Source organism: Zootermopsis nevadensis, unplaced genomic scaffold, assembly GCF_977971745.1.
Source record: "Zootermopsis nevadensis isolate Lab colony 2312 unplaced genomic scaffold, Znev_1.0 Znev_ptg000025l, whole genome shotgun sequence".
In the NCBI taxonomy this organism is placed as follows: Eukaryota; Metazoa; Arthropoda; class Insecta; order Blattodea; family Termopsidae; genus Zootermopsis; species Zootermopsis nevadensis.
This window is the reverse complement of record NW_028259157.1, coordinates 11,583,068-11,602,519: the sequence shown is the minus strand read 5'-3', so window position 1 is coordinate 11,602,519 and position 19,452 is coordinate 11,583,068. Positions and strand designations below refer to the sequence as shown.

The window sequence follows — 19,452 nt, the reverse complement described above, 5'->3', positions numbered from 1 at the left end:
CAAATTGCAGGGCTCAGGGTATCTTGGAAAACTATATTTCTCAGATACTGCATCTAATGTTTTTATTACAAATTTCAATTTTTTGATGATTTATATAATACTGTATTAATCATCCTACTACAGTCAAACACCATCACTGACCAAAGGACCAACTACTGAATTGAGCGCATAAAGAAAACAACATATGTAGCTAACAGTACCAGTACACCATTGTAAATGATGTCAGAATGATATATTGTTATCTGGATTGTTGGGCTTTTGGACCATGTTCATTGTCTTATGTTACAAAACACAGAAAGTTTCGAGAATTGGATCTTGCCTTGTATTCAGGTGTAGTGAAGCTAATCCCAATCAATGGATGTCCAGTGTTTGGAATTAGCTCATTGTAATGGACCCCACAGTGCAGGTACCCCCTTCACTACTCCTGAAGATGAGGCTAGATCCAGTTCTCAAAATGTTCTGTTTTTTATAACATCAATGAACAAGGTCCAAAACCCAACAATCCAGATTATATTACACCATCATCAGGAACTTCAGAATCAATATCTTGCCATGTTTTTACAAAGAATTCTGAAACCAATTTGGGTCTCTTGGGCTGCTGCACCATGTAGTCTTTCAATTATGTGTACATAGTAGAGGGATGTGATGCCTCTATCGTCAGAGTACCTCACCTTAAATCCTAAAAAAAAAAGCTTTCCGTGTGGGCCTATTGTCAAACCTTTGCAATCCAAATGAAACAAAACTGACACGTCAATGAATATTATTACAGTGCCAATGAACTACATTAACTAAACTAAATACATATGTAAATACAGTTGTATTATAGCTGGTCTGTTCTTAAAGAGTTACTGTGATGAAATGACATGGTGAATTACATAAATGGAAGAAAATTTTCAGGATGCTGTCTTAAGTTCATTTTAATCGTGTGTGCTCTGCCAATTTTGGACACAGAATACTGGTATAAGATGAGTCTATGCAAATGCTAAATCTGTTACCTATTTTACTTGCACCATTGGCATGAATTCATTAGTATGCTCAGATAATCTGCTAATAATGGGTTTGAATTACCAAAGTCATAAACACATCAATAAGCAAAACTGGGAACAAAATCCACATGGGAAGCATAACAAGAATTATAGAAATGTTCCAAGAAGGATACTCCAATTTTAGGCATAAAATAATCTGTGTTGCCATTTTAAATATGATAGCCATAATATACCATACTTTTCTCCGCACAATAGACATCCTTTCATGACTGTTTTTGCAGAGAGAAATCATGTTAAATAGCACATAAATAAGTAGAATGCTATCATAAATCCATAATGGGACAAACACAATAAACCAGTTCCACTGAGTACGAGAATCTAACCTGAGAACAAGCAAGATTAAAAATACTAAAAGTATAAACCATGTAAACAGTGCTCTGTGTAAAACTGCCATGGTCACAAATGAAAATGTTTTTATAGAAGATTATTTTGGGTAAAAATTAACATCTTGATTCTTCTGATGCATTTTTTATATATATATATATCTTGAAATGACTTTTACACATGAAAAATGTGAGTCCTCTATGTCATGAATTTTGAAGTTCTAAATTCAAATACTGGTGGCTCATGTTCACTATTTAATTTCATATTCATTTACTGAATCATGGGCTTGTGCTGGTTGACATAGACATCAGGAACTGTCATCACTGCAAAAGAACAAACAAGAAATTCATTGTAGGTACTCCAGAGCAATGAACTATAATATACTTCATTAAAAGCTTGTTGCCAAATCCTGATTCAATGGTATTTTATATACCAACACCTTTGCATAGTGCCTATTGAAGTTTGTGAATACTAACTCCACATGCAAAAATGATTTATTCCTTTATAAAATGTTATCCCTATTAGCTGCTTGTAATGATGAAAGAATGATTAAGAAAAAACTAGGTACAGTTCTCCAAATCTCATACCCAACACTTGTTTACTCTATGCATTGATTTATTTCTTTATTAAAATTATAACTTATATACTTAGGAATGTATTATACACTTTTAATATTTTGTATAAACAAGAGTCTAGCTTCTTCTGTCAGTGATATCTGTCCATGTAGGAGCTACTGGGTAAGATTTATGGTTCATTTGCTCCTTCACTAGGTAAGGCACATGGACGCAGGTTATATTCTGTTCTTGGAATTACTAAGGAATGATGGCTTAAGAGTGAAATATTTTACTGGCAGTTAGCCAATTTCTAAACAAGGGAACAGCATCCTTTCACCTCAGGACAAACATATATGGCTTTAGACCATTTGACATGGCTGATAGCCTGAGAGGATTTTATCAACTACTGCTGCTGTGAAAGCTTCACATAATACATCAATTTGCTACATCAACTTCAGTCACTGTTCAATAATAACCACTCCTTGCATTATAAACAAGCACATAGCCCTGAACACCACTGAAAACTACGAATTACGAAAATAAGCAATGTGGAATGTCACTTTAAATATCCACACTTTACTTTTTCATATTATGCATTCTACAGACAGTCGGATTGCAAAACTCTCGGATTCTGTAAGTCATTCCAGTTTATAATTTGTTTCGTAACACGTATTATATTAAAATATAGGTGTTAATAATAAACACAACCTCAAAGTTCCGTACTGCTTTACACGTCAAATTCAATATATACTTACTTCCTTAGTAGGATCAAATGTCCAGATTATAAAGGAGAGAATTTAACCTCAACGAGTTTCAAATCCATTTCGTTCGCTTCTATTTCTTATCGTCTACTGCACCATGCTGTACCAACCTAAGAAGCTAGCTAACTTAAAGCTGTACCCATTAGAACACATGAAAGCCTGTCGTTTGTTGTTCGTTCAGTGGTTGTGGAACGAATGCTTTTAGGATGGGTCGTCACTTACCGCGAAATCTTGCGCATCCTAGCTGGGATTTTCTCCTGATCTGTGAACCGTAACACCATTTCTGCGTAGAAAAGCATTGCTAGAAATGGTAAACAGAACCTTATAACAAAATCGGAGTTTTGTCGTGGTGGGAGCCTCGGCTATTCAAACTGGGGTCTGTTGCTACTGATGAGAGGTTATCACGGCAGGCAACATGTCTTTCGTGCAAAGGATTTTGCTTGGTTGGTTCTCTGGGGTTTGAACCCAGAGACGGTGGGGCCGCTTCGGCTGAAGGCCTCCGTGATTGGGGTTAGCGCGCCGTGCCCCTCTTGAATTGTACCCTGGAATTTGCCTTACAACTGAGGAAAAGCACGGAAAACCTCAGTCAGGGTAGCTGAGTGGTCAGACCAGATGAGAATAAATGGAGAAGTTATAAACATAAGGCACACAGATGACTTTCATATGCCAAATGCAAAGGTGTTGTTACCAGAAGTGTCTCTATCTAAAATGTTAACAACCTATAGAAATCCACACAGCATTACAACCCAGAAGACAAACATAAACATTTTCACCAGTGGGAGAAACTGGTCCCATTATTTACATTATCTGTCACCTGATAAACCTATCTCTTTAATGGGCATACAGATTTATATGTTACATATCAGCAGTGATACTTTCATAGAGTTTCAAAGAATATCTGAAAATGTGTGCAGTAAACAGTTTCCCTTTATCTCAAACAAGGAAGAGTGGATAGAAAAATCTTCAAACCACACAATATGCCTTTATTTCTCTCTTGCACAGTTGTTTACATCAGTCCTGTATTTGTCAAAGTACACCTGGGGCCTGGGTGCAGTGCTGTCATGCATGTAGATCAAGTATAGTCCTAAATTTAAAATTCAGGTTCCATGAGATTTCAAGTTTTCATTGAAGATTCAATTAACTGAAATACAGTATAATTCATATATCACATTGCCACATGGTTTAAATACTTTCTGGACTTAAAACTATACAAGATAAATGCATGCAGTATAGTTCAGTTTTACAAATATTCAAAGTTAAGACAGGGTGTCAGAGGGCAATAGGACAAGGCACTGCACCCAAAGGATCATTGGAAAAAATTTATAGAAGGAAGCTCAAAAGTAGGATATGTAGGAATGTGGGGAAGGTGATAAGTTACACAGACATAGGTGTTCAAAAGGTGGAACACCAAGTAAACAGTGAAGCTCAATCTGCTCCGGAAGGAATGTAACAGCAAAACCCTTAATTTTTGGAGTTCCTTTTGGCCAGTTTGGGGAAAGAATTTTTATTTGTGACAAAGTGTAAACATGGACAACTGACTGACAACTAGAATTACTTAGATAAACAACTGGAGAGTTGTTTTGCTTAATCATATGAAGAAAGATTACAGTGAGTGAATGAATGGTTAACGTACTTCATTATTGATTACTGATTCACAATTGAATTAATAGGTTATATTAAGAAGTTGCCTGGAATGAAAAATTTTACTTCACACAAACTATTCAGTACTGTATGCATTCTTTAAAATTTAAGTTAATTGAAATTTATATTAATTCATTTCTGCTAGAATAATGTAATTTAATCTGCCCTCATTAGATTACAATGGCAAGAGATAAGTGATCCAGTAATGCACACTTTGAGGAATGCATGTAATCATATTTATATTGTATGTACACACATTCTTGTCTGTGTATGTTTATATATATAATTATATGCATCACAATTCTTTATTTTCAGAATTTTTGTGTTATTTGCTAAGACTGAAGTAACTAGTCTACACAACAGCAGTAGAGAGATACTGAATATCCTATGATTAATATAATACATATTAGTTATTTGCTTCATTCTGTTTTACAGCTCTTATAACGCATGTCAAAGCATATCCATTATGATGAATGCTTTCTGTTACTACATGAATTCTGAATGCTCACACAACATCCTGTAGTTTGTATAAGAAGAAACATTACACTGGGAAACTCAATTTTCAAGAACCATGTACCCATGTTCTCCCGAGTATAACAATACAATAATATAATTTTTGTCAGTGCAGTTAAGTTCAGACATTTTGAGAAGAGGAGTGACAATTCAAAATATGCTGAGGCATTTATTAAAAAGCATGTACAGTGTATGTGTTACTTGCCTCAAGAACTTGGTCCCAACCACATCATTTCTGTCACTTGCATTACAAGGGAGTTGATCTTATATATACATGTTTGACACAGCATTTATGACAACTAATTCTTTTAATTGTAAGTTAGATTTCAGTCACTTCTCTCCATGTTTTTAATATAAGGTTAAATTCAGCATTAAAATATGCGCATTAGTATACTTTTGTTGTCCTCTTCATTGATACGATGCATGTCAAACCAGAAGATGTCAGATGGGTAGGAACAATTATAGTATTTAGTACGAGCTTACAATATTTCATCACTTACATATGTTGGGTACATGGTTCTAAAAGTCAGTGATTATCAAAACTTACCAATGTTAATTTTTTAAAGAAAACTGAACCCTAAGGAAGACTGTGTCCACAAACAGACTAAACAGAAATATAGGAAGGAGTCACTGAAGATCACATGCAACCGTAAATACATTTCTGAGGATCACGAATGTCAGCTTTGCAAAAAGCTAAATTTAATTGTATAGAATGCATGAACACAGCCTTCACTATTAATCTAGATTTACTGTACAATACATGACAAACAAAGATCTGAACCCTGAGAGATGACACAAGTCAGCTACAACTGCTAATATAGGTTTTGGAACTCATGAGGGCCCATCACAACATGCCAGTACCTGCACACAATTCAAATACCATGTTACTTGCATTTCTGCCAGACTCATTAATAACATGTAGATCTAAGTTATGTAAATCGATAAATTCATATTTATTGCTTTACAATTACATCTGCGTCTGAACACATATTTTTATCTGTCAAATATGGGAAATTCCCTACCTCTACATTTTAGATCAGGAAACCAGGCACAATTATTCCCAATAGTGTGCTGTCTGGGTGGCATCATTGACACAGAGCAACTTGTAGCATATCCAAGATCTGTGTGAAGTTGGCCCAGGATGCAATGTAACATAACATTCAGTGTCATTACTGATACTCAGAAAAAAACAAAATATATGGTCAGTTAAAAATTCACCCAATAATACTTAAGTATGTGGTACAAATACTCAAAGTAACCCTGATTGAAGACATTCTTCAACGTCTAGTCTCATCATGCTAGGTGCAGAGGAAGAGAATAAAATGTAATAAATTATGCAGAGAAAAATCATAATTTTGCATAAATTTAGGGTTTTCAAACTACAGATTATACAAGATAAAAGGAAACAACATTTTTTGAAATGAAACACTGGGAATAGTTATTGCCATTGTAGATGGATCCTGATTTGCGCAATGAGTGCGACAGTGGAGCTTCAAATGCAATAGATATAATTGCAAAGACATTTTCTTTACCCAGAGATATTCAAGGTTTTATGCAGTCTTGTAACCAAGAAATACAAAAATGCTACTCTTTGGCAACTCTTAAAGCCTAATAACAGGTTTGTACTTGACTGAATGCACTTTTATACACTAACACCATTCATCTGGCATATATGGTGGTGGTTATAATATTATGTCATTCCTAAAACAGGTGACTACCATATTTATGTGTAACAACAATGGCATAGACAGCATGCACCAACTGTTTTAATGCCAGTAAGAGTCAGAAGGACACTTCTAGAACCTGCTTAAACTGAAGATTTATCACGTAAGTTAGTACACAACTTATTGTTAGGAAATATTTAGTCACAGAAGGGAGAGCCGACGAACAAAATGCTCTGCCTATACCCATCGGAAAATTTGTGGTGTTCATTCTGAGTGATAGGAAATTCAAAGTAAAATAAGTGCAACATTGGTGCCAAGATCCTTACGGCTCTGTATAGATGACATGTACCAGTATAATATATGAGTATGGTCTTCATAACAGTCTTCAACTCTGAATATGGAGGCAGTATGTTCCTCCAAAAACACTGGTATGTAACTACAGGTCCACTCAATGTGACAACTCGGATGACTAACATCGGCATCTTCATCACTGTGAGAACCTCATATCATACTGATAATGGGTGTTCCAAAAGCAAATACAAAATAGAAGAGAAACTGTTACATGTTTTTACTGCAAAAGTAAAATCTTATCACACATAGGATGCTATGGTAATGCACGTCAGCTCTTCTACACAGGGAAAGAGGTGCTATTATTTGGAAGTTTGGCATGTATACATTTTAACTGCTAGCAAATGTAGGTGCCATTAGCACTGCCATTTACAGACCTGAAGATTGATCAATAAACAGATTGAATTTCAGTATGCAAAGTGTAACCCAGACACCAGCAACAACAACAGAACTTATTTTATCACACAGTTCTTCATGGAGAATGTCTTCTATCTTATCACAAGTCCAACTCTTTTTACTACCTACACTGTTCACATTTGCGTCTGCCTTGTGACTGGCACTTGACAACAATAATCATATGAAATGGCAACACCGTCAACACAAGACAATTTTTAATGGAATTCAACTAGGAGTGGGATAACAGGTATGTAAATATGGTATTAAATATTTTTTTTATGATGAAACCAAATATTCCTTATATTTTATACCTTTAACTTTTATCATATAAGAGTAGGGGATTTAAACTCCAGTACTATCGTGTTGCCAGCTGGAATCTTATTCCTGGGTTAATGGATTAGGTACGCTAGTGCAATGCACGACCAGCTGTATCATGTATAAGCTGCAATTCATGGATGACAGATGTTACAGGGCCAAAGACTAACTGTTTATTTCTATTTCAAACACTGATGCTACGACATATGAAATATCACGTCATGAGGAAGATTTTCCTTGAATCCAGTGTCCTTTGTACATTAATACAAATATCTGACCAGTCTAACAGTTTTCTGTAAATCAAATCTAAAACTTCTTGATGATGGTGAAGAGTCAATTGAATAAAAATTGACTTGGATATTATCCATCGTCTAGTAATAAAACGTAAAAAACGTAAAACGACGTTTCGGAGATGGGGCTCTATCTCCGTCTTCAGGTTCCTACTCAGTTGGGCCCACTAGATAGAGCTAATCCCTATCTCCGGAGTGGGCCCAACTGAGTAGGAACCTGAAGACGGAGATAGAGCCCCATCTCCGAAACGTCGTTTTACGTTTTATTACTAGACGATGGATAATATCCAAGTAAATTTTTATTCAATTGAGTTTTCTGTAAGCTTGTAATTATTCCTAAGAATTTAAATATGGCATCACATATACTCAACCATGTCAGTGATAAAAAGTGACTTGCTCTTTAGGTTTTGGTGTGTCTGAGACTCATGCTGCACCACTGCTAGCACTAAGTTCTCTGCACCAACATATGCCTAACAACTAGCGATGCACTGCACCAGCATTCGACTGTGAGTCAACTCACTCTTTGATCCAGAACATGACTCACTGTTCCATTGTTTTAAACAAAGAGGCCATGATGATATTAACAGACTTATGGTAAGGTTGTGTAGTCAGTACCAGTATCAAATACAATTGGAGAGGAGACACTCGACAAACAATTTATGTACAATACTGGTCCTAAGTTATGCTAAAAATGGTAAAAAATTAGTTGCTTCACCCCAATATTCCAAACATTATGAATCTCAAAATGATAACTTGCATGTAAAATGCATAACAAATGGCCAATGATGTCACTGTATGAACATGGGATCATGCACGAACATGTAAAATTTGCTTGTAACAAAGATCTTTTTTCATATTTTTATGTAGTTAACGATGCACACTTGCTTTCATTTAAAGTTTTGTTTCATAAAAAGAGGAGGAAAAAGAATATGTACAGAGCTCTCCAGGAAAACTATTAAGAATGATAGTGTTGGAGCTGCCTTTATAATATATACAATAATCTTGCAATGTAAACCTTTGGCTTAAGGGCCTGAGGTCACATGCGAGCTACATCCTACCAACAGTCAAACACATTATGCAAGATAATTTGTCAAAATATTAACTCAAGTAATTTGTAAGATATTACTACTACTACTACTACTACTACTACTCTGGCTTATTTTTATCTCATATTTATATATTTATATTATATACATGTTAATATATATACTGGTATGCCCATATGTGATTCACCATGTAGCTGAGTGTTGACTTTACACAGCGGTCTATTGGTTTTTCTAGGGCAAACAATCACAGGCAGAGCTCAGTCACAATACAACTCAACATATGCCCTTTTAAGATAAATAACAAATTACAACAAAATAACTACAATTCTAGAACCAGCTTCCACCACCAAATTTGCTAGTAAGACCACCAATGCCTTTGCCAAACATATTGCCCATCCGTCCGACAACATTATTGGTAACGTTGGTAATCTTGGCCACGTAGTTTCCATCCTCTCCCAGAGTCTCCCTGATTGTCACCTTTGGTTTACTCCTGTCTCCATCATCATCAATTCCTGTTTCAGGGTATCCCCTAAATGTGAAAAAGATGGGTTTAGTTTTGGAACACTATAAATTATATTTATGTTAATTGACATTGCACTTTATAACAGTACATACTCAGAGTCCTCATTGTCACACCGAGTGCTCATGGTAAGTGCACAGGTGGCCTCTTCAGTTTGCATACGTTGTGAGATTGTTTGGTACGTCTTTGAATTAAGTTTATCCTCCATCACTCCTTGCAATTCAAAGTCTGAATAGAGTTTCTGGAATATATAATGTAACAATTGTCGTCAATCAATGATGAATACTTGCATGATGGCAGCACAAAACAGAACTTCTTGACATATACGGTAATACAAAGTTCTCCCACCACAGTTGTATGCATAATCTTCTTCAACAAAACAATAGCAATAGCAACTGGGAAGTAATTATGTTGTGTTACACGCAATATTTTTAAAATAAGATTGGACATTATTTTTGGGAATAACTTTTTATTGAATTTTTTCATGACATTGTTTTGAATTACATGAAAACAAAAAAAAGGGGGGGGGAGGAGATGAGAAATACACTGCTGATATCCACACAACTACTGCACAGTTATACTGATAGTAACATATCAAAATTATATTCATCAACACATTAAGAGCAGAATGCATTCAGGGAATACTTCCAACAATTCAGCCCTGGATATTTTCTTTCTTGTTTCTCAAATTAATGGAAGAACATAGATTGAACGTGTCTACCATAAAACGTGGGAAATAACTTAACTACCTGACTGACTGTCAGTTTCCCAAGAAGGGCTCTGTTTCATAGAGTTCTTTTATTATGTCCTCTCATAGGTTGAAATATTCTTCTGTATACTTGTTCTTTCACTTATTTATGTGATTTATTTAACAACGGTGTCAACATCTAAGACTATATAGCATTAGATGATGATGATTAATCAGACAGGATGTGTATGGGAAGTCGCAGAATTTCCCTGAAGAGATGAGGAAAACCACAAAACAACCTGTCATGATAGCCAGTCTTTGAGATTTAAACCTGGAACCTGATGAATATGAAGAGATAATGCTAACCACTCTGCTGTTACATTTGTTGCTTTGTTTTGTAACCCTCTCAATAGATTGTCGGTCATTTAGATTTTCATGTCACAAAGTCTAACCAACGGTTATTCTTAAAATGTATTTCTAAGAGCTAACATTCCACTGCTGATAAGAAAGTTCATTTACCTTCACAATATGTGCCAAACATGTACACTGGTACAAGTGTAGTGAGTGGTCCAGCCTCTCTGACAACCAGTTACACAACAGTTGAATCTGAGCTGTATACCACTGCTGCAATAGAGATACCAGTACATCATGAATTCATCTTTTCTTTCCTCACTCTACATAATATCATGTTAAAAAGTATGACACTTACTTCAAAGAAATTTAAAATCCACAGCTCATCATTGACCTTACTACGAATCTGATCCATGCAGTTACGAGTAAAGTTGACATAAGCTTGTCCCATATCTTTGCCAGACCCAGACACATTCTGAAACAGCATAACATCATTCATATATAATACAAATTTAACCAAGAATTACTAAAGTCTTTTAATCACTGGCATTAACATTACTTTTATGTTCAGATCACAGGATCTCATCATTTGAAATTGGACCACATTATTCTTTCTTATTGACTCACAAGTCACCATATATAAATCAGGATAACTTATTTAACATTCATAGAAACTTACTACAAATGATACTTATTTACTCTTGCAAGCAGGTTGACATACTAATCAACAAGTTTCTTTAAAAACATCTGTAATGAATTGAGGTTAAATTTCTGTCATGATTTGCATGCATCAGTAACATGCACTAGTTCCTCAATAAGCTAAACAGTTGCTCATATGAAAAGAATGCTTACTGTCAAATACTGACAAAAATAAAATGTGTTTTCTGATATCTGGTAATTATTTTCTATCATGTAGGATAACAGAGTATTACAAAAATGTAAGTGGGCCACATGAAACACAATGGGCAGCTGCAGGATGATGCACTCTGCACCAAACTTGACAGTGTCTTCTTACACCATACCAAAGGAATTTCTAGTATTCACTTAATACCTAACTCAACTCTACAAGTGACATAGTACCCCAACCATAACATTTTAAAAGATCTCCAGTCCCTCCAGAGGTATGGTCTTGTTAGCTTTAAACCCCAAAAATTCTGATAGCATCAGATCTAGGTATTTAATATCGGGCATAATTTAGTTTCTATGAGGTTTCAACATCTTCACAAAGTTTCTTCTCTTCAATTTTGTTTATTTAATGTGAATGTGCCATATAAAATTGTACCAGTCCCACATTGTTTAAAAAATATGGCTTTATAAGATGAAGCAAGTTCTGGGCAGAACTTATAAAGCCTACTTTCCTCTTGCACAAACTTTCATACTTAATAATCTAATGCTGTTAATTTTGTGTTCAGTTAATGTACGTTTATTATCCATCAATATAATGAAATCAGATCATGGCTGTCCATGTTACACTTTTGGGAAGTGTCCGCTACACATGGACTTCTACATACATTTTGGAGGTATATATTGCCTCCATCATGAAGTGTTTTTCAGTATGGCGTAAGCAATTGAAACGTCCGTTCAATTGTGAGAAACTATATACTTAAAAACCAATGACCATTTAAAGGTTAGAGAAAAGATGTTTATATCCTATACAGTTATGTAAAATAGTTGTCTCTGTAGCAAATCCAATCCAAGAAGTAAACGGCATACAGGGAAAAACTTCAGTACCTAAACCTTTATGGAATATACATACAGTATTGGAAAAAGTTTTGAACTACAAGCTACATGAATATGTGGAAATCTTGAATGGAGATATATTATTTGGCATAAAATACTTAAATTTTATGAAAATTGTCTTGAGGCACTAAATATCATACACAAGAAAACATTACCACTGTGCAGACAATATCTTCATAGAAGGAGGAGATTCTTTGTGATAGATTGCATACCGTGAAACTAAGGATGGACCCGATCAAACTTCCTTCATCGTATCTCGATAACTTGGACAGTGTTGTCTCCAAGACTGACATCAGCTTGCTGATCATACCCTGGGTCATGCTGGCAGATGTCTTCTCAATCATGTCATCAATCTTGGTATGGTATTGATGCTAGAAAACATTAAATATGCCACAGCAATGACCATTTTACATATATTTCTGTCTCATTTCAGGAATAAAATAGGCATTTCTTTCCCCATGCCCAAAATTTACTCATACCCTGCTCATCATCACTGCGAAGGTATTCAGCAGTTAATTATCTATGTTAAATGTTAAAAGTTATATTTTTTTTTGGGCAAGACATGTCATGAACACTAATTTTAAGGTCAAACTATTCATTAGTACTTGCTGTAACAAGTTTAATGCAGTTTATATTGATGCAAATTACAATGATTATTAGATTTCCATGCATAACTGCATTTGAATATAATAACATTTTCCATAAAATAATATTTGAGCTGTAGAAACATCCAAAGACGGTTATCAGTCTTCAGTTAGGAATGTGCAAACACACCAATTTAAGCTCAGACTTTGCCACAATGTATTAAATTGTGAACTTCAAATTTTTCACTTACTGTAGTCCTATAACAGAAAGGTATATTCCATCTTATTGCCAGTGAAGAGATCTAGAACATTATCAGCAAGGCTTTTACAAAGAGTGGTGGCTATTGCTTTAAAAGTGACTAATGCCTGACATACAAAGTTTCCTTCATTGAACTGTACACATTTCTGCGGGAACAATTATTTTGAATTGGCAAATGCTGAAGCATTTTTTAGCATCAATTTTTATCAAGTAAAATGGCAGCCCTGTTTATATAATATGGTTCTGAAGCGTTATCTTGTGCTTGGGCATTATTAAGAAGTCCTAATATAACATTTTTCCATATATAAATATAGTATGAAAACAAATTTAAAATCTAAATTTTGGGTGTCTTATAAAGTGGTAATCAGAATTGTAGAATACAAAACAATGCACACTTATGGCTTTTAAATGATCAGCAGGTCTTAATATTAAATGTTAATCAAAATCTTACCGACTCATGATGATATAAACATTACATCTGATGCAAAGGAAATGTCATCACAAACCTTCAGGCAAGTTAAATTTTAAGTTTAAGTTCCTCTTTTATTTAAAAAATGTGTTGACAACAGTGAATGACCATGCCAGGTGAAATGACTTTAAATCCATTAACCAACCAACTTGAATAAAATCTCTAAACATATATTTAGGTACATACAGATGACTCTTGTTACACGTGCTTTCGATATCGACAGTATCGCTTATCCGCAGTTTTATTTCAATATTATGAGGACATCAGTATCCTGTCAGCTGCCAAATTTCAAAGCCTTAATCGAACTTTGTCCATGTAACTGACATTTCTTTGGATTACATTTTCAGTAACCCATAATATTTCATATACCTGATACGTCAAAATCTTTTATATTTGAATTTCTGTAACTGTTTATGTGGATTAAAAGGCATGGTAATGCATTCTACAATTCATGAACTAACAACACAAAACACTCTGAATTTTACTAAAATATATGTAATTATTACTTCCTCATGCCAATTTGACTAAACATATTTTTCATGTGTTTTAAAATAAATTTTTTCTATTACCACATCCACTCCATCCACTGCACACAGTTTGAATGACTGATTCTTGGCATCCAATATCACATTCACCATGGCACACATTTCAGAAGGAATAATGTAGTCAGTGGAGATGAAGGTGACACCTTTCTTCAACCATTGTTGGAAAGCATTGTCAGTTCTGAAGGATAAGAAATATTTCAATTTGTTATTAAGTCTCCACACAAGAAATAAAGCAGTTTTATAAAAAAACCTGTATTATTGTCAATTGTGGTTTTCTGGGCCTTATCCTGTGTTGCCTTTTAGGTTGTTACCAGCATTTCAGGAAAACGTATCTCCTTCATTTTCAGGGCAGTACATTTGTCTGAAACTTTGGTAATCACCTCTAAAACCAATTGATATTAGAAGCCAGAAGACCAAATCTGTCATCTTTATCATGTGAATCTAAAACCTCATATATGTATTCTTACATTCACAAAATTAAGTGTTGCACGTTCCAATAATATTAACCCCTTTAGTACAAAGGCTATTTGGATATACTGTAACATTGTTAGTGTATGTAGACTTTTGGCACAAAAATGTCAATGTGAACAACAAAAAGAAAATTATATTGTCAAAAATGTTCTCGTCATGGTGCGTGCAAGGAACAGTAAGTACCTTTGAATACATGAGTCTATCATATCACACGCCATCAATTTGAGACGTTGTTCCAAATGTTGCCGAAACTCAGCATCAGGCCAGTGAAGATCACGAATGAAAGATTGCAATGCATCCAGTTTCCAGAAGAGGTCTTCTGAAGTGGCACAGCCATTCCTGTAATCAGTAGAAGTAATGTACATAAATATAACATTCATTTTCATTGTCATGATAAGGTGAGAGTATGCATCTGTGGAACTGCAGTTGCCAACAGTCCCATTGTCCAACTCCCAGATGATACAAGAGTGAATGTGGACCAGTGATGGTATGATACTGACAGGGAAAAAAAAAGTACCCAGAAAAAAAACCCTGTCTCTATAATAGTTTGTCCACCACAAATTCTGCATGGATTGCCATGGTAGGCAAAGTTTTTTTACTCATTTAAACCACATAATAAACAGTAGGATTTGAGCTTTTCATGGCAGTCAGTCTGAAGATAACCGTCTTCTGGGTTGTAGTGCTGTGTAGCCTGGTAGAACTTTACCAATGTTTCAGAGGTCCTTGCAGCCTCCATCATCAGGGTGATGAGTAAGCCATGCCTATGGAATAAGTCTGAGATATAATATTGCCAGTCCTTACCAGGCCACTAGAACCGTTCCTTTGTTCTTTTCAGGACACAACCCAGTCCCGGCCAGTTCTTATTTTCACTATCCTTGTTCCCCCTCATCATGTCCACCCACCTCCCTTATGACTGGTGATCCACCTGCCAGACCCCAAGGAGACCTTATAAAGGCTGCTTTCTCCCCCTCCTGCTGACCAGGCTCACTCCTATTGGTTCCCAGGCGCTCACCTGATTCTGACTCCACTCCCCACTGGTCAGCAGTAAATTTCTGTTCCAGCTAAATACCTTTTACTGCCAGCTCCTTACCAAACATTTGTAAATGCATGTTTTGAAGCATTAACAACCACATTAAAGACTCAAAAAGCACATAGCATATCACAAATACTGTAGCTAGAACAGTTTTTATGACCTGGTAGATGAATACACTAATAATGCCATGAAATATCTTGGGCACATGCATGCGCACACATATCTGGACACATGTATGCACACACTTCACCTCTCTCTTGAAAACCAAATGCTGTAACTATGCTACATACTAGTTAATACTTACCCTTTGATTTCCCATCTCTCCTTCTCAAAACCTTTATGGATGGATTGTGCAATGGAAGACTCCATCAGATCAACGTAGCGTACTACTAATGGTGCAAATGTGTCACGTAGGTGCTGATGGAACCGTCCATTCTTCAGGTTGTCTATCACAGAAGTTAATATTTTTATTAGTGTCTAAGTTCAATTCAATGAGGTTCAGACACATAACCTCTTTAATTAGCCAAGTATCCAACAATTTTATAATTCATGGTAAGCTATATTTTAATTCTTCTTCATGCAGTTAACTTTGTATGAATCTTTATTAAATGTTTCTAAACTTGCAGTGAATATATTGGGAATTTTTTGATTTGTACAAAGAGACAAACCATTCACGTATGTTCAAGTGTTTAGCATCAGATGCTAATGAATGGTAGAACACCATACAGTTAGTGCGTTAGACTAAGCACAAAGTTATATTTAGGGATAATTACAAATGGGTTGTGTCCCTCATACTTCGTAGGATGCTGTCACATTAACTGTTTTGTGCACTTCTGTCACTTCACGATATCTTAAAGTGTAGCCAATGACAGCCCATCTTCAGTTCATAGATTTGATACTGCACTGTCTGTAATGGCCTCAAAATTATAAGACAAAATAACTAGTATGCAGAGTAACACTTTTGTAATTATTTCTTACCATCTGTTCTAAGATAATCATTCATAATTTGAAACAATGGAAAGGAATCCCATGTATCAGGTGGTTGTTCAGCCAGTACTTGGTCCATATCAACGGCAAACAGTGACCAGAAGATCTCGGCATGCTCCACAAGAAGGTCACTGAACCACGCGAATGCCTGCATTCAGATATTTAAATGTTGCACATGAACTGAAACTTAAGAATGGTTATCCATTATGTGTTTTATAGAAACATGCAAACTTTCATATAGTTACATGAAGGTTTTGCATTGAGGCATAAAATTACTAGAACTATAAATATATGAACATTGATTATGATAAAATCTCTTATCACAGACAGCATAAACAGTTTTAATATACAACAGAACATCAAACAGAGCTAAATGCTGACTAGTCTGCAAACTCCCATAATGAACTTCATATTCAATTTTTTAATGAATGAAAAGTTTCCATGGCATACAAGAAGTATTATATCTGGCAGGTTCCTCACCTGTGGCACCTCATTCTTATGCCGAAAATCATATTTATTTGCTTTGCATGGAAACAGTGCAGTGGCGTGGCAGAAACTGCTAGAATGCAAATTTTAGCAGCTCTGGAATGTAACTTACAATAACCAAATATTCAGTGATAATATTCCTTCACTGTTCATCTCTGGTTTAAGATGACAGTAGTGTTAAAACATTCAGTAAGCAATTAAATCAACCAAATTATAATTTATCAGTACTTGGGGTTTCTGTAAACCTGTATGTCTGAGAGAGTACAAAAACAGGACTTGCTATATATAGAAAACTTGATTTTAATACATTTTCATATGGTCCTGTACACTGGAAAGTTTTACCAGTCTGACAAAGTTTTGGGAATCTTGGAGACTTGCTACAGTTTCCAAAGTATTCCTATTTAATAAAAATCTTGTCACCGTGAAGCAGAATTATGCTACATTTACCATAAAGCAGATGCCACTTTTTGTATCTCAGGAATGTTCATATTCTGGTTCCCTTTAGCGATTTTAGAGAGCTCAAATAAGTAGCAGTACCAACTGTAACACTTCCATTAACATTCCTTTATTTGTGTAAATTTGGTATCATAATTTTTTTAACATGTGGTCATCCTACATTAAAAGATGTTTTAAGTATTCACTATAATCCTCAATGGTGAATATCACACTCTGCACTCAAAGCCCCTTAACTTCACAGTGGTTCTCAAGGTTACCATATTAGCTGTCTTTTGCAATGTTATAATTGAAACATAAACATGTATCTTCAAAGCAATTCCACATTCTACACTCAATGCCCTTATTAAAATTTAGTGTCACAGCAAATATCATTGGCTCTAGAGACTTGTGCAAATTAAACCAAACTGTTTCATCCCTAAGCTTTCTCAATATTTCACAACAAATTTCAATGCATGCTTAAAAATTTGGCACTAGCAACATACCTTGACTGTTATAATCTGTTCCTCAAGACTGAACAGTATAAAATAAGACAAATTCTTGTTCATTAAATGTTAAATGTTCATCCATTTGAACACTATATATCATGCTCCCTGAGATATACATTACAGAAAAAAGAATGATTATAGTAAGAATACTTGTTTTTGAGAGAAGCAAAGAAAAGTAAGTAGGGTATGAGGTTCTCATCGCAATGAGAACAAAGATGGCTGACCTCTGAGATGCTGGTAAACTTCTACCAGACTTCATGATGTTACATCCCAGAAGACAGCCATCTTCAAAAGAATAGTAACCTCACTGCTGTTGGCAGCTACCAACATAAAAAACTTGAGATAGGAGCAGAGGAGGAGGAATTCGTGATGGTTTGAACAAAAAAATTAAGAAAAAGCAATGACAACAACAAGAAAGTTTGTTGATGTAAAAAACAGGGAAAAAAACTATGTTCAATATAACGATATTATCTGAACCATTATTTCTTTTTTTAAACAGAAATATTTCAGAAATTCATCAAAGATGGCCTTAATATTCTAAAGATTTCTATTTAGGCTAGGCCCTCCCACCCAGCCATCCATAAAAGTTGTTTTAACAGTCCTATCATTACCTGTGATGAACTTCTCTCAGAAAGAGGTGATTATTGTCCTTGGCTGTCTATGACACATTGTTTAAGATATACTCATTGCTACATCTGTACACAAGAAACAACCAAGGAATGGCTACACATATTTTCACGAAATTTGATACCAGGGAGTATTACAAAGATTTATCCATATACTTTAATTTTGGTCAAAATCAGGCAACAATGCTGGGCACATAACATTTCTTTAAGAAGATACTCTGCAGTTACAATTTAATATCTGAGCTTGACAGATTGTTTAATTATGCATACTCTTAAGTGGAAATGCCAATGTCACATGAGAACCACTGATATGTGCCTGCCAAGGTATTCTGTGTTATGTGAGCATCAATGTCTATGAGAGTAATATGTATGTCTGTGTATGTGTAAGCTAAGACATGCAGAGAGGTAAAGTGTATGTGCTGAATGAAAGGTACATTACTTACTTTGTCCTGCTCAAAAATAAAAGAGAAGAGAAAGAAGATGTTTAGAGAGTTTGAACACACAATGGGACACAACATGAAATGCACTTTACAAAATACAAGGCATTAAAAATAGACATAAAAAGCACAACAATAAATGCAGGAGCACACAAACATACTGTATACATAGGAGTAGACTGTGCAATTTTTTAGCTTGGTTCATTTGGGACAATCTTAAGATACAGCAGCATAAAAATGTACAAATAGAAAAATCCACAAATGCTGACTGCATTAATTCTTATATTTTTATGAACAATAGTATTACTTATTACTAAACTGAGGACTACATTGTTTTCACAAAGACAAATGTTCAATATGAAAAAGCACATTCTGAATTCTACAATATAAAAACCAAGATAACTTCTAGAAATATTT

At 35.1% G+C, this 19,452-nt stretch overlaps 2 protein-coding genes across 17 annotated transcripts in view; both read right to left on the bottom strand.

Annotated features, from left to right (window-relative positions):
• Positions 1 to 45: 45 nt before the first annotated feature.
• LOC147872650 (transmembrane protein 60) lies at positions 46 to 3,200 on the bottom strand. 2 transcript variants are annotated; one of them, XM_087356022.1, is made up of 2 exons: positions 2,908 to 3,200; positions 46 to 1,693 (listed from the first exon to the last, which is right to left on the bottom strand). In XM_087356022.1, the coding sequence occupies exon 2, from the start codon at positions 1,438 to 1,440 to the stop codon at positions 1,048 to 1,050; it is 393 nt and encodes a 130-aa protein (XP_087212148.1). In that variant the 5' UTR covers positions 1,441 to 1,693; positions 2,908 to 3,200; the 3' UTR covers positions 46 to 1,047. The 2 variants fall into 2 exon arrangements, with proteins under 2 accessions (XP_087212148.1, XP_087212147.1); XM_087356021.1 differs by lacking the exon at positions 2,908 to 3,200 and adding an exon at positions 2,680 to 2,896.
• Positions 3,201 to 3,647: 447 nt separating this feature from the next.
• The window catches only part of Cadps (calcium-dependent secretion activator 1), a 103,599-nt gene continuing 87,794 nt past the window's right edge, over positions 3,648 to 19,452 (bottom strand). For all 15 annotated transcript variants that reach the window (XM_087355996.1, XM_087355999.1, XM_022071494.2 and 12 more), the window contains 9 exons: positions 16,537 to 16,693; positions 15,863 to 16,004; positions 14,709 to 14,864; positions 14,079 to 14,232; positions 12,410 to 12,568; positions 10,816 to 10,932; positions 10,626 to 10,730; positions 9,514 to 9,659; positions 3,648 to 9,427 (listed from right to left, as the gene is read on the bottom strand). In XM_087355996.1, the coding sequence (XP_087212122.1) occupies positions 9,226 to 9,427; positions 9,514 to 9,659; positions 10,626 to 10,730; positions 10,816 to 10,932; positions 12,410 to 12,568; positions 14,079 to 14,232; positions 14,709 to 14,864; positions 15,863 to 16,004; positions 16,537 to 16,693 (1,338 nt within the window). In that variant the 3' untranslated portion in view covers positions 3,648 to 9,225. The remainder of the gene's footprint in view (positions 9,428 to 9,513; positions 9,660 to 10,625; positions 10,731 to 10,815; positions 10,933 to 12,409; positions 12,569 to 14,078; positions 14,233 to 14,708; positions 14,865 to 15,862; positions 16,005 to 16,536; positions 16,694 to 19,452) is intronic.

Coding starts and splice junctions, on each gene's coding strand:
- LOC147872650 (XM_087356022.1), bottom strand. CDS start 1,440: ATGGCAGTTTTACACAGAGCACTGTTTACATGGTTTATACTTTTAGTA.